The 12,958-nt window shown below is 43.7% G+C and overlaps 1 protein-coding gene across 2 annotated transcripts in view; it reads left to right on the top strand.

Moving 5' to 3' along the window:
- The window catches only part of LYRM7 (LYR motif containing 7), a 19,848-nt gene extending 6,890 nt beyond the window's left edge, over positions 1 to 12,958 (top strand). For both annotated transcript variants that reach the window (XM_056537287.1, XM_056537286.1), the window contains exons 2-5: positions 1,592 to 1,664; positions 8,030 to 8,100; positions 9,917 to 9,998; positions 12,638 to 12,958. In XM_056537287.1, coding sequence (XP_056393262.1) covers positions 1,592 to 1,664; positions 8,030 to 8,100; positions 9,917 to 9,998; positions 12,638 to 12,702 — 291 coding nt within the window. In that variant the 3' untranslated portion in view covers positions 12,703 to 12,958. The remainder of the gene's footprint in view (positions 1 to 1,591; positions 1,665 to 8,029; positions 8,101 to 9,916; positions 9,999 to 12,637) is intronic.

The following is a 12,958-nucleotide window of genomic DNA, read 5'->3' as shown; positions in this document are numbered from 1 at the left end:
CACACTACAAATCAGTGGTCTCCAAACTGTGGACCTCCAGCTATTGCAAAACTACAACTCCCAGCATGCCAGGACAGCCATTGGCTGAGTGCACAGCCTGTATAACATAATAATTCAACACACAGCCATTAATGTCTATACTTTTGCAACAAAGGGAGTACATCTGTAAATGCAAATATCCATATTGGGCCCAATTAGCCATTTTCTCTCCCCAGTGACTCGTTAGTGTTAAAGTCTCAGGTGTGATTGGGGAGCAGGTGTTTTAAAGGAAACCTATGGACAGGTAGTGCAGGTGACACTGATGACAACGGTACTTACCTCCACCCATGCCGCTGCTGCTCTCTTCTGGGTCCCGGGTCCTGGGAACAACAGCGGTGACATCCCTAAGCTCCGCCCGTGCCCCAAGCCGGGTGCCCGACGCTGGGGTTAACAGAGGAGATTACTGGAGATCCCCTGCACGGAATAGGGCCAGGTATGTACCCTTGTCGTCAGTGTCACCTGCATTACCTGTCGGTACCAACAGGTTAGTGCAGGTGACACTGGTGACATATTTCCTTTTAAGTTTGATGTTATCACTTCTACACACATACTGCATATACATAAGATATGATAAAATATTTACAAAAATGTGAGCGGTGTACTCACTTATGGGAAATACTGTATGTGTATATAATTTTCAAACATTCCTACTTTTCATGTTACAGCTGCTCCTCTCTCTCCTTCTTTATGGCTTCTTGTCTAGGTTACTGACCACTGGGCTGCTGATGTCACACCCTCTCTTTGTACTTATACACAAGCTCCTCTACCTTGTCACCCTATCTGAGAGAAACGTTATCAAGTGATATGCTAAATTTCTTAAAGGAGATCTGTAGTGCTATGAACTTTATCCCCTATCAGAAGGATAGGGGATAAGTTTTAGATCGCGGGAGGTCCGAGCGCTGGGACCCCCCCGTGATCTGCTGTACGGGGCCACGGCAATGTAGAGGAAAGGGGGTGTTCCGTCCCCGCATGACGCGGCAGATGGCACGCCCCTCCATGTATCTCTATGGGATTCATGGAGGGGCGTGCCGGCTGCCGCGTCATGCGGGGACGGAACGCCCCCTTTCTTGTACATTTCCGTGGCCCCGTACAGGAGATTGCGGGGGGCCCCAGCGCTCGGTCCCCCCGCGATCTTGGTATTATCCCCTATCCTTCGGATAGGGGTAAAGTTCAGAGCACTACAGATCTCCTTTAATAAAATGTATTTATATATATAAAAAATAAAAGGTCTGAAATCTCTATCCCTGAATGCAGGAAGTGAGACCAGGCTTGGCTCTGTGCAGACCTGAAAAAGGGAGGTGAGAAAACCCCCTTTAACTACAGGCCTTTTGTACCATCTTTTTTCAATAACCCTGAGATCACAGTAATTCTCCTCCTCCTGTGTGTGCGCTGTGCCCCCTCTTTTCCTCCTCCTGTATATATTGTGCCCCTCCGTCTTCTTTGCCAGGTAAGTGGAAATTACCGGGTTCCATACAGGTAAAACGAGTAGCCAATGTGATGCTCTCCTTGCACTGCAAGAATGTTCATCCTTATTCTTCTCTTTGATTTTTAGGTTCTGAAGCTTTTCAAAACCCTGCACAGAACAAGACAACACGTGTTCCAAAATGATGTGCGGGCATTAAATGGTAATTATTAAGCAATACTCCCAGTACCCCAAAGTATGCATTGTGGTGGGCCTCACAGAAGGCAGTTGTACCAGGAGTATAATATTATAATAGTAGTAATATAGCACCAAAATATGCCATAGCACCTCACACTTTTGGGAGTACAAATAAAGACAGATATCTGACTCTACAATATTGTACACTAAATATTCAAGCAGGAAGGGGGAGGGCCCTGCTTACTGTCTATGAGGAACGAGGTTGACAAGTCAGAAGGTGTTTTGTATATCGCAAGACAATAAAGTAGAAAAAAGCCGGCAGCTCACCAGGAAATTCAACGCAAGCTTCTTTATTGACCAGCGTGTGTGGGTTACAAAACTTGAAGTGCAGGTGCTCTACCCCAAAACCGCACGAACAACGTCCGTTTCGCACTAACTGTGCTTCCTCCGGTTCGAACCGGAGGAAGCACAGTTAGTGCGAAACGGACGTTGTTCGTGCGGTTTTGGGGTAGAGCACCTGCACTTCAAGTTTTGTAACCCACACACGCTGGTCAATAAAGAAGCTTGCGTTGAATTTCCTGGTGAGCTGCCGGCTTTTTTCTACTTTATTGTCTTGCGATATACAGTCTCTTGAGCCTTGCACAGCCTGTGCACCACCAGTTTCTCTAGCACCAGCAGGTGACTGTGCCTCTATGACTACGCTGGTCAGAGGAAGATTAAGGTGAGGGGTGTATCCGGGATAGCAGCAGTGCCAGCTGACACTTCTACATTGTACATAGGTGTTTTGTATATACAGTAGACCAGCCATATTTTATAAATAGGGTGAATTACTTATAGGTGGGTGAACCATTTTCCAACCAATCTCTAAGTATTTACATTGCATAGGGGGGGGGGCAATGCTGATGATAGTAGGGGAGACCAGTTAGGTAATGTTATAAGCCTGCATAAAAAGATGTGTATTTAGGGCACATTTAAAACTGTGGATGGTGGGTATAAGTGTGAGGGTTCGGGTATTGTATTCCAGATAACTGGTGCAGCATGAGCAAAGTCTTGGAGAGGGGGGTGAGAGGTTCAGATTATAGAAGATGTTAGTGTGAGCAGAGAGAACATGTAGGATGGCAGGCAGGGAGAAGATGTAGCACTGTGGAGAGCTTTGTGATCGAGTGTGAGGATTTTGGACTGTATGCTGGACTAAATAGGTAAGGCTGCATTCACATCACGATTTCTCCAATTTCTCCATCCGACCTGAGTACACGATTTTTATAACTTAAAATCGTATGAAATCGTATATAAAGTCGGATCCATTGACCTCCATTAAAAAATCAGATCCATTACACACATCCTATTTGATCCGCATCCGATTTCACCCGATTTTTGTTCGGGTCTGAAATCGGGGTTGACCACGATTTCAGACCTGAACAAAAATCGTGTGAAATCGGATGCGGATCAAATCGGATGTGTGTAATGGATCCGATTTTTTAATGGAGGTCAATGGATCCGACTTTATATACGATTTCATACGATTTTAAGTTATAAAAATCGTGTACTCAGGTCGGATGGAGAAATCGTAATGTGAATGCAGCCTAACCAGTGTAGTGACTGACACAGAGGGAGACATCGGTGTAAAGGCTGGAGAGGAATATTAGTCTGGCTGCAGCATTAAAGGGGTTATCCAGGAAAAAACTTGTTTTTATATATCAACTGGCTCCAGAGAGTTAAACAGATTTGTAAATCTTAATCCTTTCAGTGCTTATGATCTGCTGAAGTTGAGTTGCTCTTTTCTGTCTAAGTGCTCTCTGATGACACGTGTCTCGGGAACTGTCCAGAGTAGAAGCAAATCCCCATAACAAACCTCTTCTACTCTGTGCAGTTCCCGAGACAAGCAGAGATGTCAACAGACATCAGAAGTCATTTACAAATGTTTAACTTTCTGGAGCCAGTGGATATATAAAAAGAAAAAAGTTTTTCCTGGAATACCCCTTTAAGGAAGGACTGGAGAGGTGAGAGTTTAGAGAAGTCCTGTTAGTAAATAGTTACAGTAGTCGAGGTGAGAATGAATTGGAGCAACAAGAATTTTAGCTTTTCCAACAATGAGAAAAGGGCAAATTTTGCAGGTGACAAGATTGTGAATGGGAGGGAATATGGGGAGTGAAAGATAGATCTGAGTTTAACCTAACTCTGAGACAGCGGGCTTGCTGCCCTCTGGCCTTGACGCTCCCATAAACTATCCAATATAGTACTTTCAGATAACATTACCCCCATTTCCTCCTGACTCCATAGTGAGCAGTGTAGAACAGTTGATGTGTAAAGATGAAATTAAATTTTCATTTGTGAGACAGGAGGGTTGGTTAGTTCTCTCAGCAGTGGCCATAAAACAAACAGGCCCCATATTTTTAGCAACCTTAAAGAGTATCTGTCATTTTTTTTTATATCATACATGTTTATTTTCATTTTTGAAAACTCACCTCTAGGGGTCCCCCCACATGTCCCGTCCGCTAGTCTCTCATTGATTTTGGACTCATGCTGGCCTGACATGAGTCCGAAATCTCAGACAGCAGCCGGGACATGTGACTGCTGCTCCCTGCCTGTCAATCGGACAGCTCAGCTATTGCTCTCACCCCCGCTGACAGCTCCCAGTCACTGTGGCTACTCCTGACACACACCACCCCCCCGCCCCCCCCCCCCCCCCCCCCCCCGCTGCCTCACTCATACACAGCCCTATTCAGAAGAGGTGAAACCCCCACCCCCCCTTTCCCCACGGACTGATGTGAAGCTACCCTGCACTCTGCTGCCAGTCACCGCGGCTGTCAGCCCCGCTGTTCGCTGACGGTCCCCGTGGCTTTGACCCCTGCTCTCCGCTCACAGCGGACAGGGCGGCTGTGCTGCTAGAGGCAGCGAGGATGACAGACGTCAGAAGCTTCTTACTCTGCTGCTTCTCCTCTGTGACTTGAAGTGAGGGCGGAAGCAGTCCCCCCCCCCCCAGCAGGCTTCAGTGACGTAGTGCCTGCTGGGGTAGGCCCACATCCTCCTGCCGGCAGCTCACACTATGTGAACAAGAACATAGGTCAGATACAGAGCTTTTTAAAGCTCTGAAAAAAACATTTTAAGAGCAGGGGGGTGATAGGTGTAGTTAGGGAACATAGCCTGAGGTAGTTTAGAAAAGTTTATTTAACGACAGGTACTTTTTAACCTATTAAAATGGACCATTTTTTCACTTTTGTTTTTTCCTCCTCACCTTCTATAAATCATAACACTTAAAATTTTCCACCTACAGACCCATATGCTGGCTGGGTTTTTTGCGCCAACAATTTTACTTTGATGATATTACAATCATTTTACCACAAAATCTACGGGAAAACCAGTAAAAAAAATATTTGTGGGGCAAAATTGGGAAAAAAAACAAAAAATTTTGGGGGCTTCCGATTCTACGCAGTGCACTTTTTTGGTAAAAATTATAACTGATCTTTATTCTGTAGGTCCATACAGTTACAAGGACCTACAGCCTGGATTGGCGGCTGTTGCATCGTATATCTTCAGTCTTTGTGGATCAAGGATTTGCCTTATTTATGGAGCTATCTGTACATAGCAGGAGAAGTGTAGGAGACTAGTATTATCTTTAACTAGTTTTGGTGTGGAATCTGTAAATCTTGGACGCTAATATTAACTATATCATTTAAGGGATACTTACAAGCCTTGGAGGAACATTGATTCCCTTAAGGTTTACACCTCTAATTGTTGGAGCCTGTGATAACAATCTAGCTGAGATACTTGGTCAGTGCTGGATTAAGCGATTCATACCAGAATAATATCATCCAATAGTCCAACATAGTATCCAAAGGATTCACAGTCAGATTATACTACAAGCAAAACTCCAAGGCCCTAATTTAGGGATACACCACCTGCTTCATGTTATGCTATATCTGTCTAGCTACTGTTAATGTCTGCATATTCTGCTAAATTCATGTTTTTCATCTACACTTAGCTCCATATATTGTCATATTGCTTACATTATCCCTGATCTTAGAGTATTATCTTTTTTGTATATGGAAATCCCCTGATGAACCGCTGTATGTTATTAGATACACGGGGAAATGCGTAGGGATATACAGGTGTTCATCATTGGAGAATTATACTGTCTTTTTGATTTACGCAACTGGTGTTTTGAATATTATGTTGCTATAAGATTTTTTAAGACTTTAATAAATTGTTTAAAATTAGCTTCTTAAAGGGGTTCACCGGTGCTTAGACTTCTTATCCACTATCCAAAGGATAGGGGATAAGATGCCTGATCGCGGGAGTCCCGCTGCTGGGGACCCCCGTGATCTTGCACGCGGCACCCCGTTTGTTATCAGTCCCCGGAGTGTGTTCGCTCCGGGTCTGATTACCGGCGACCACAGGGCCGGCGGTGTGTGACGTCACGCCTCCGCCCCCGTGTGACGTCACGCTCCGCCCCTCAATGCAAGACTATGGGAGGGGGCATGACAGCTATCACGCCCCCTCCCGTAGGCTTGCATTGAGGGGCGGAGCATGATGTCACACGGGGGCGGAGACGTGACGTCACACGCCGCCGGCCCTGTGGTCGCCGGTAATCAGAATTATACTGTCTTTTTGATTTATGCAACTGGTGTTTTGAATATTATGTTGCTATAAGATTTTTAAAATTAGCTTCTTAAAGGGGTTCTCCGGTGCTTAGACATCTTATCCACTATCCAAAGGATAGGGGATAAGATGCCTGATCTCGGGAGTCCCGCTGCTGGGGACCCCCGTGATCTTGCACGCGGCACCCCGTTTGTAATCAGTCCCCAGAGCGTTTGTAATCAGTCCCCGGACAGCTATCACGCCCCCTCCCGTAGGCTTGCATTGAGCTCCGGGGACTGATTATAAACGGGGTGCCGCGTGAAAGATCACGGGGGTCCCCAGCGGCGGGACTCCCGTGATCAGGCATCTTATCCCCTATCCTTTGGATAAGGGATAAGATGTCTAAGCACTGGAGAACCCCTTTAACAAGCTAATTTTAACAATTTATTAAAGTCTTAAAAAATCTTATAGCAACATAATATTCAGAACACCAGTTGCATAAATCAAGAAGACAGTATAATTCTGATTACCGGCGACCACCGGGCCGGCGGCGTTTGACGTCACGTCTCCGCCCCTGTGTGACATCATGCTCCGCCCCTCAATGCAAGCCTACGGGAGGGGGCGTGATAGCTGTCACGCCCCCTCCCATAGTCTTGCATTGAGGGGCGGAGCGTGATGTCACACGGGGGCGGAGACGTGAGGTCACACGCCGCCGGCCCTGTGGTCGCCGGTAATCAGACGCGGAGCGAACACACTTCGGGGACTGATTACAAACGGGGTGCCGCGTGCAAGATCACGGGGGTCCCCAGCAGCGGGACTCCCGCGATCAGGCATCTTATCCCCTATCCTTTGGATAGGGGATAAGATGTCTAAGCACCGGAGAACCCCTTTAAGTGTTGTTTATGGTCCCATACGGTTACAAGGATACCTAATTTATATGGGTTTTATTTTATTTTACTACTTAAAAGAAATTATAACTACATGCACCTAAATTAGTATGTCTAAAATTGTCATCTTCTTACCCCTATAACTTTTCTATTTTGCCATATACAGGGATGTTTGAGAGCTAATTTTTTGCGTTGTGATCTGATGTTTTTATCAGTACCATTTTTGTTTTAATGGAACTTTTTGATCGCTTTTTATACATTTTTATTTTATTTAATTATTTATGTATTTTTGTAAGGGCATACAAAGTGACTTTAATACTCAAATTTGGACTTTGGAATTTTGTTACGTGTATGCCATTGACCGTGCGGTATAGAATGTGGTGCTACCACATGTTTACTAAAAATAAACTTTTATTACGGAAGTGGTTAATTCACATTTATTTAATTTTGTATTTATTTATTTTTTTAAACATAGAGGACTATTACATGCAATCTTCTGATTGCATACACTGTTCAATGCTATGCCATAGCATAGCATAGCATTGACCACTGTTATCAGTGCTCCATTGCTCCAGGCTGCATCGAGTTAAAGATCGGACAGCGAAGAGGCAGGTAAGGGCCCTCTCGCCATCCTCTAAGCTGATCGGGACATCGCTGTTTCACCGGGTTGGTCCCGATCAGCTCCGCTGAGCTGCAGGGATAGATTAATTTTCTATTTTAGACGCCGTAATCAAATTATAATATGATTTAATTAGAGTTGCACAACAAATGCGTCATTCCACACTCTCCCCTTGGAAGTAAGAGAAAAGTAAGCCAATATTATCAAAAATTTTATCGGAAAAACATAAGAAGCACCCTTGTATATTGCCTTAGTATATAGCGTTGCTGTTTTTTTTTTTTTTTTTTTTATTTTTTTTTTTTATAGCTGCCAGACTGAAAATCAATGAAGAATTCCAGAAAAATAAAAGTGAAAGTGCTCCTGAGAAGATAACTGAGGTAAATAACCTTTATCTTGATACGTAGAAGACTTTACAGATTTGGGGGAGATTTATCAAAATCTGTCCAGAGGTAAAGTTGCTGAGTTGCCCATAGCAACCAATCGGATTGCTACTTTCATTTTTCAGAGGCTTTTTCAAAAATGAAAGAAGCAATCTGATTAGTTGCTATGGACAACTTTTCCTCTGGACATGTTTTGATAAATCTTTTTGGTTTTGCTTACATTTTATACAAAAAGTACAATTGGTCCTGCAAAAAACAAACCCTCATATGGCTTTGTGGATAGAAAGATCATTAGGTCTCTTTTAAAAATGGACGTAAATGCACCTTCTGGTACTTAACGCACCAGAACGTATATTTACGTCTTGAGTAGCGGTCCAACTAAGAAACGATGTTCAACCTACTTAAACATAATGTTTGATTCCGTACGGTAAATGGTGTGAACGTTAAAAGGGCCAAAATTGCTGAGTTTTGGTCTCACCACATCCCCGAACAATGGAATAGTGATCAAGAAGCAATTTATGCACAAAAGTAGTACCAATAAAACATTTTTTTTTGGTATAAGTGATTGCAAAATAAACAAGCCCTCATATGTGTCTCATAAGAGTTAGGGTTCGTTCACACATGCGTATTTTCTTCTGCAGATTTGCTTCAAAAGATTTTGCTGCCCATTGAAGTCAATTTGCAGCTAAATCTGCAGCAAAAATACACACGTGTGAACACACCCAGCGGCGGGACCCCTGCGAACAGATCAGATCTACATGGGATAAGTTATATTTTGTTAGAATACTCCTTTAAATACACTGAAGGGTATGTATTTCTGTATTAGTGTCTGTTATATGGACTATATAGAATTTTCAGTACAGTCTATTGTACACTGGTTAGATTGAAAAGAATTGGGGTTTCCCCTTCCTATGCCTGTTTTTAGATGTCAGTCTGAGGTTGACACCCTTTTACATACTATTTGGGAGTGTGCCTGTGTGGTCCCGTTTTGGAGAGAGGTGGTGGTTTTTTTATCGTATTACTTGGAATTTCCCTATGTCTTCATCCCCGAGGTTTGTCATTTGGGCCTAGTTAATGGTTTGGAAGGAGGCTCCTATAGGCGCCTGCTGATTAGATTCTTGTTATATGGAAGGATCCCAAGACCCCGCCTTTGTCCCGCTGGAAAGCAATGGTGAATAAATATGTCCTCCTATATCAGTCCCTGTATACTAGTAGGAAATGCCCTAAGACTTTTGACAAGGTTTGGGTACCCTGGCTTTTGATTGGGGAATTTGGTTCGAGTGTCTCTTAGTGTTTAGTGGGCTTTGTTTTTTTTGTTTTTTTTTTCTATTTCTGGGGGGTCTTCCAAAGTGCATGTGTTGAGTGACTGGCTGTCTGTTGGAGTGGTTGTGCTGTGTCGTATGTCTGGCAACAGGTGTTCATGGCTGTTTTATGCATCCTAACTTTTTTATACCGCTGACATGCTACTGTTTTCCTTGAAATTGTGCATTCATTTTCAGGACATTTTCCCTGGGAAGACGTTGTGCTCCCTGTAACCTCTGTCCAGCTGTGCTGCCCTGGTGCTTTGTTTTAGGATGTACCTGTTGTTCTCTTGTAGTATTATTGCTTAAAATTTAAATAAGTACTTAAAAAAAAAAAAGGATTTGCAGTACAGTCCACAACAAAACCTGCATTATAATGTATGCATATCTTGCTGCAGTATCATTGCAGACTTGCAGTGGAAAAAGCCTGCTTCATGTGGATCTGGCCTAAGTGTTTTATGCTTCTAAATAACATTTTTAATTTTTTCATTTTATTTTTTTACTTTTTGTAGCTGCTAAAAATTGGACAAGATGTTGAACTTTTGCTTAGGACAACTGTTATCCAAGGTGTTCACACTGATTCTAGTACAATAGGTAAGAGATCCTTTGCCATTCGCATTACAACAAACATAGCGCCAGAAGTGGCACCCATAAATTAACTTGTAGATGGACAAGGATATAAAAATATAATATTTTTTAAATAATAAAATATAAAAAATAAATAAAAGCTTTCTCTTGTCCGAAATTTCATATTTTGATGAAAACCTCTTTTTCAAATCAAAGGACAAACACACAGAAGTGGTTGGATTTCCCACCTTGATATAGGGCTTAAAGGGGTATTCCAGGAAAAAACTTTTTTTTATATATCAACTGGTTCCAGAAAGTTAAACAGATTTGTAAATTACTTCTATTAAAAAAATATTAATCCTTTCAGTACTTATGAGCTTCTGAAGTTAAGGTTGTACTTTTCTGTCTAAGTAATCTCTGATGACACGTGTCTCGGGAAACGCCCAGTTTAGAAGCAAATTTCCATAGCAAACCTCTTCTAAACTGGGCGGTTCCCGAGACACGTGTCATCAGAGATTACTTAGACAGAAAAGAACAACCTAAACTTCAGAAGCTCATAAGTACTGAAAGGATTAAGATTTTTTAATAGAAGTAATTTACAAATCTGTTTAACTTTCTGGAGCCAGTTGATATATAAAATAAAGTTTTTTCCTGGATAACCCCTTTAAGTCAGGTTAAGAACCAGTCTCATCAATCACACCCATGCCAAGGCTCACATCAGGGGGCAGAGTCACAAAAGTAATAAACAACAACCCCCGTATCTAGACCAGATTATAAGTGATGGATTTTTAGCCTACCACACTAATTTTGCTAAGTGGTAATTTTTTCTAAAGAGACCACTGCCATATAACACCGCTTTTCAATGCAATTGGGTGGTCTTTTCAAAAACCTTTCACTGTATCTATTTGCCATTGTAGGTTAGTATACGGCAGTGGTCTGCAACCTGCGGACCTCCAGATGTTGCAAAACTACAACTCCCAGCATGCCCGGACAGCCGTTGGCTGTCCGGGCATGCTGGGAGTTGTAGTTTTGCAACATCTGGAGGTCCACAGGTTGAAGACCACTGGTATACGGTATGACCCAGCATACACATGAAACATTAAAGGGAACCAAGCAGTAGATCTTACCATGTATAACGCTTGGCAATGTGTTATATATGGTAAAATCTTTATACTCCCCATCCCCAGGAGACGTTCCTGCCCACAGGGATGGTGAGGATATGAAGTTATAAAGTTCCCTGGCAGGAGAGCTTATACTTACCAGGTCCTGTTGCGACGGCCATAGTGACTCCCCCTTTGCATGATTGACAGTCTTCGTCATCGGTCTGCTGCCTAAGCAGATGGAGCAGAGCGGTGATGCAAGCTGTCAATCACGCTGAGGGGGCATCACTACAGCCGGAGCAGGGGGACCTGGAAAGTACAGCTCCCCACCCAGGGGACTACTTACAGGGCCGACAGGGGACACTTTTAAAGGAAATCTGTCATCAGAATCACCCGCACTAAACTTGTTACACAGGCTTGTAGTGCGGGTGATCCTGATTTAAAACGCTCCTTACCTGGTTAAAAATGGTTCAGCGCTTCTTAAGATATCTATATTTTTAGTTTTCTGTTATTCCGTGGCTTGGGACTCAGTGGGAGGTGTTATCATCTGGGACTCGGCCACACGTCATTCTAGCTGGGCGGAGCTGCCGCCCGGCTCATGAATATTCATGAACTTATCCTCCTGGTCTAATTCTTCTTTCTCGGTCTGTTTGTGAATAAATACACCCTCCGTCCCTCCCACCCCCGGCTTTTCACTCATGCAGCCCGTCTTCTTACTTGTATAGGGCCGCAGCTCGAGTGAAGCCGGGGGGGGGGGGGAGAACGCCGCTTCCGGGTAAGGAGCGTTTTAATCAGGATCACCCGCACTACAAGCCTGTGTAACAGGTTTAGTGCGGGTGATTCTGATGACAGATTTCCTTTAAAGGAGTAGTCCAGTGGTGATTCAGTGGTGAGCAACTTATCCCCTATCCTAAGGATAGGGGATAAGTTGCAGATCGCGGGGGGGTCCGACCCCTGGGGCCCCCTGCGATCTCCTGTACGGAGCCCCGACAGCCCGCTGGAAGGGGGCGTGTCGACCTCCGCACGAGGCGGCGGCCGACACGCCCCCTCAATACAACTCTATGGCAGAGCCGAAGCGCTGCCTTCGGCAATCTCCGGCTCTGCCATAGAGATGTATTGAGGGGGCGTGTCGGCCGCCGCCTCGTGCGGGGGTCGACACCCGCTATCTCGGCGGAGAGCCGGGGCCCCGTACAGAGAGATCGCAGGGGGCCCCAGCGGTCGGACCCCCCGCGATCTCAAACTTATCCCCTATCCTTAGGATAGGGGATAAGTTTTTCACCACTGGACTACCCCTTTAAGCTATGTATCCTCACCATCCCTTTGGGAAGGAATGTCTCCCGAATATGATGAAGATAAAGATTTTGACATATATAACATGTTGCCAAGCGTGATTTATGGTAAAATCTACTGCTTGGTTCCCTAGAAACCATTTGCATGTTGCAGATTCTCGGATAGATACTTTTCTACCTAAATTGCTATATTTTGTATATTTAAAAGAAAAACTGAACACTGATTTTGCAAGCTCAAAAAAAACTTTAACTTTATGCGGTTTATATTTTATTCCAGTTCTGCAACCAAGGAACGAGGTCCTACTAGATAATGTTCCATACTGTGATGCGCCCAAAAAATGACACAACCTTCTGTGGTTTTTAACCATTTATCACCAGTATTTTAGCTTTTTTGATCTTTATTTTTCAGTTCAAGGCCTTTTTTCCTAAAGGCACAATGTAGGAAACTTGTACAGGTGATTTTGTTGAACATGAAAGCAAATAAGGTTTTTCTCCATGGGATACTCACGTGTTAAGAACAAGTTTTAATGTTTTGATCACGAAGATCATTCTGTAAATTATTGTATTGTGAATAAAATATTTTACTTTGGACCTCTTG

The sequence above is a fragment of the Hyla sarda genome, chromosome 1 (assembly GCF_029499605.1).
Source record: "Hyla sarda isolate aHylSar1 chromosome 1, aHylSar1.hap1, whole genome shotgun sequence".
Lineage (NCBI taxonomy): Eukaryota > Metazoa > Chordata > Amphibia > Anura > Hylidae > Hyla > Hyla sarda.
The sequence above is the reverse complement of the archived record's forward strand: the minus strand, read 5'-3'. Positions and strand labels throughout refer to the sequence as shown.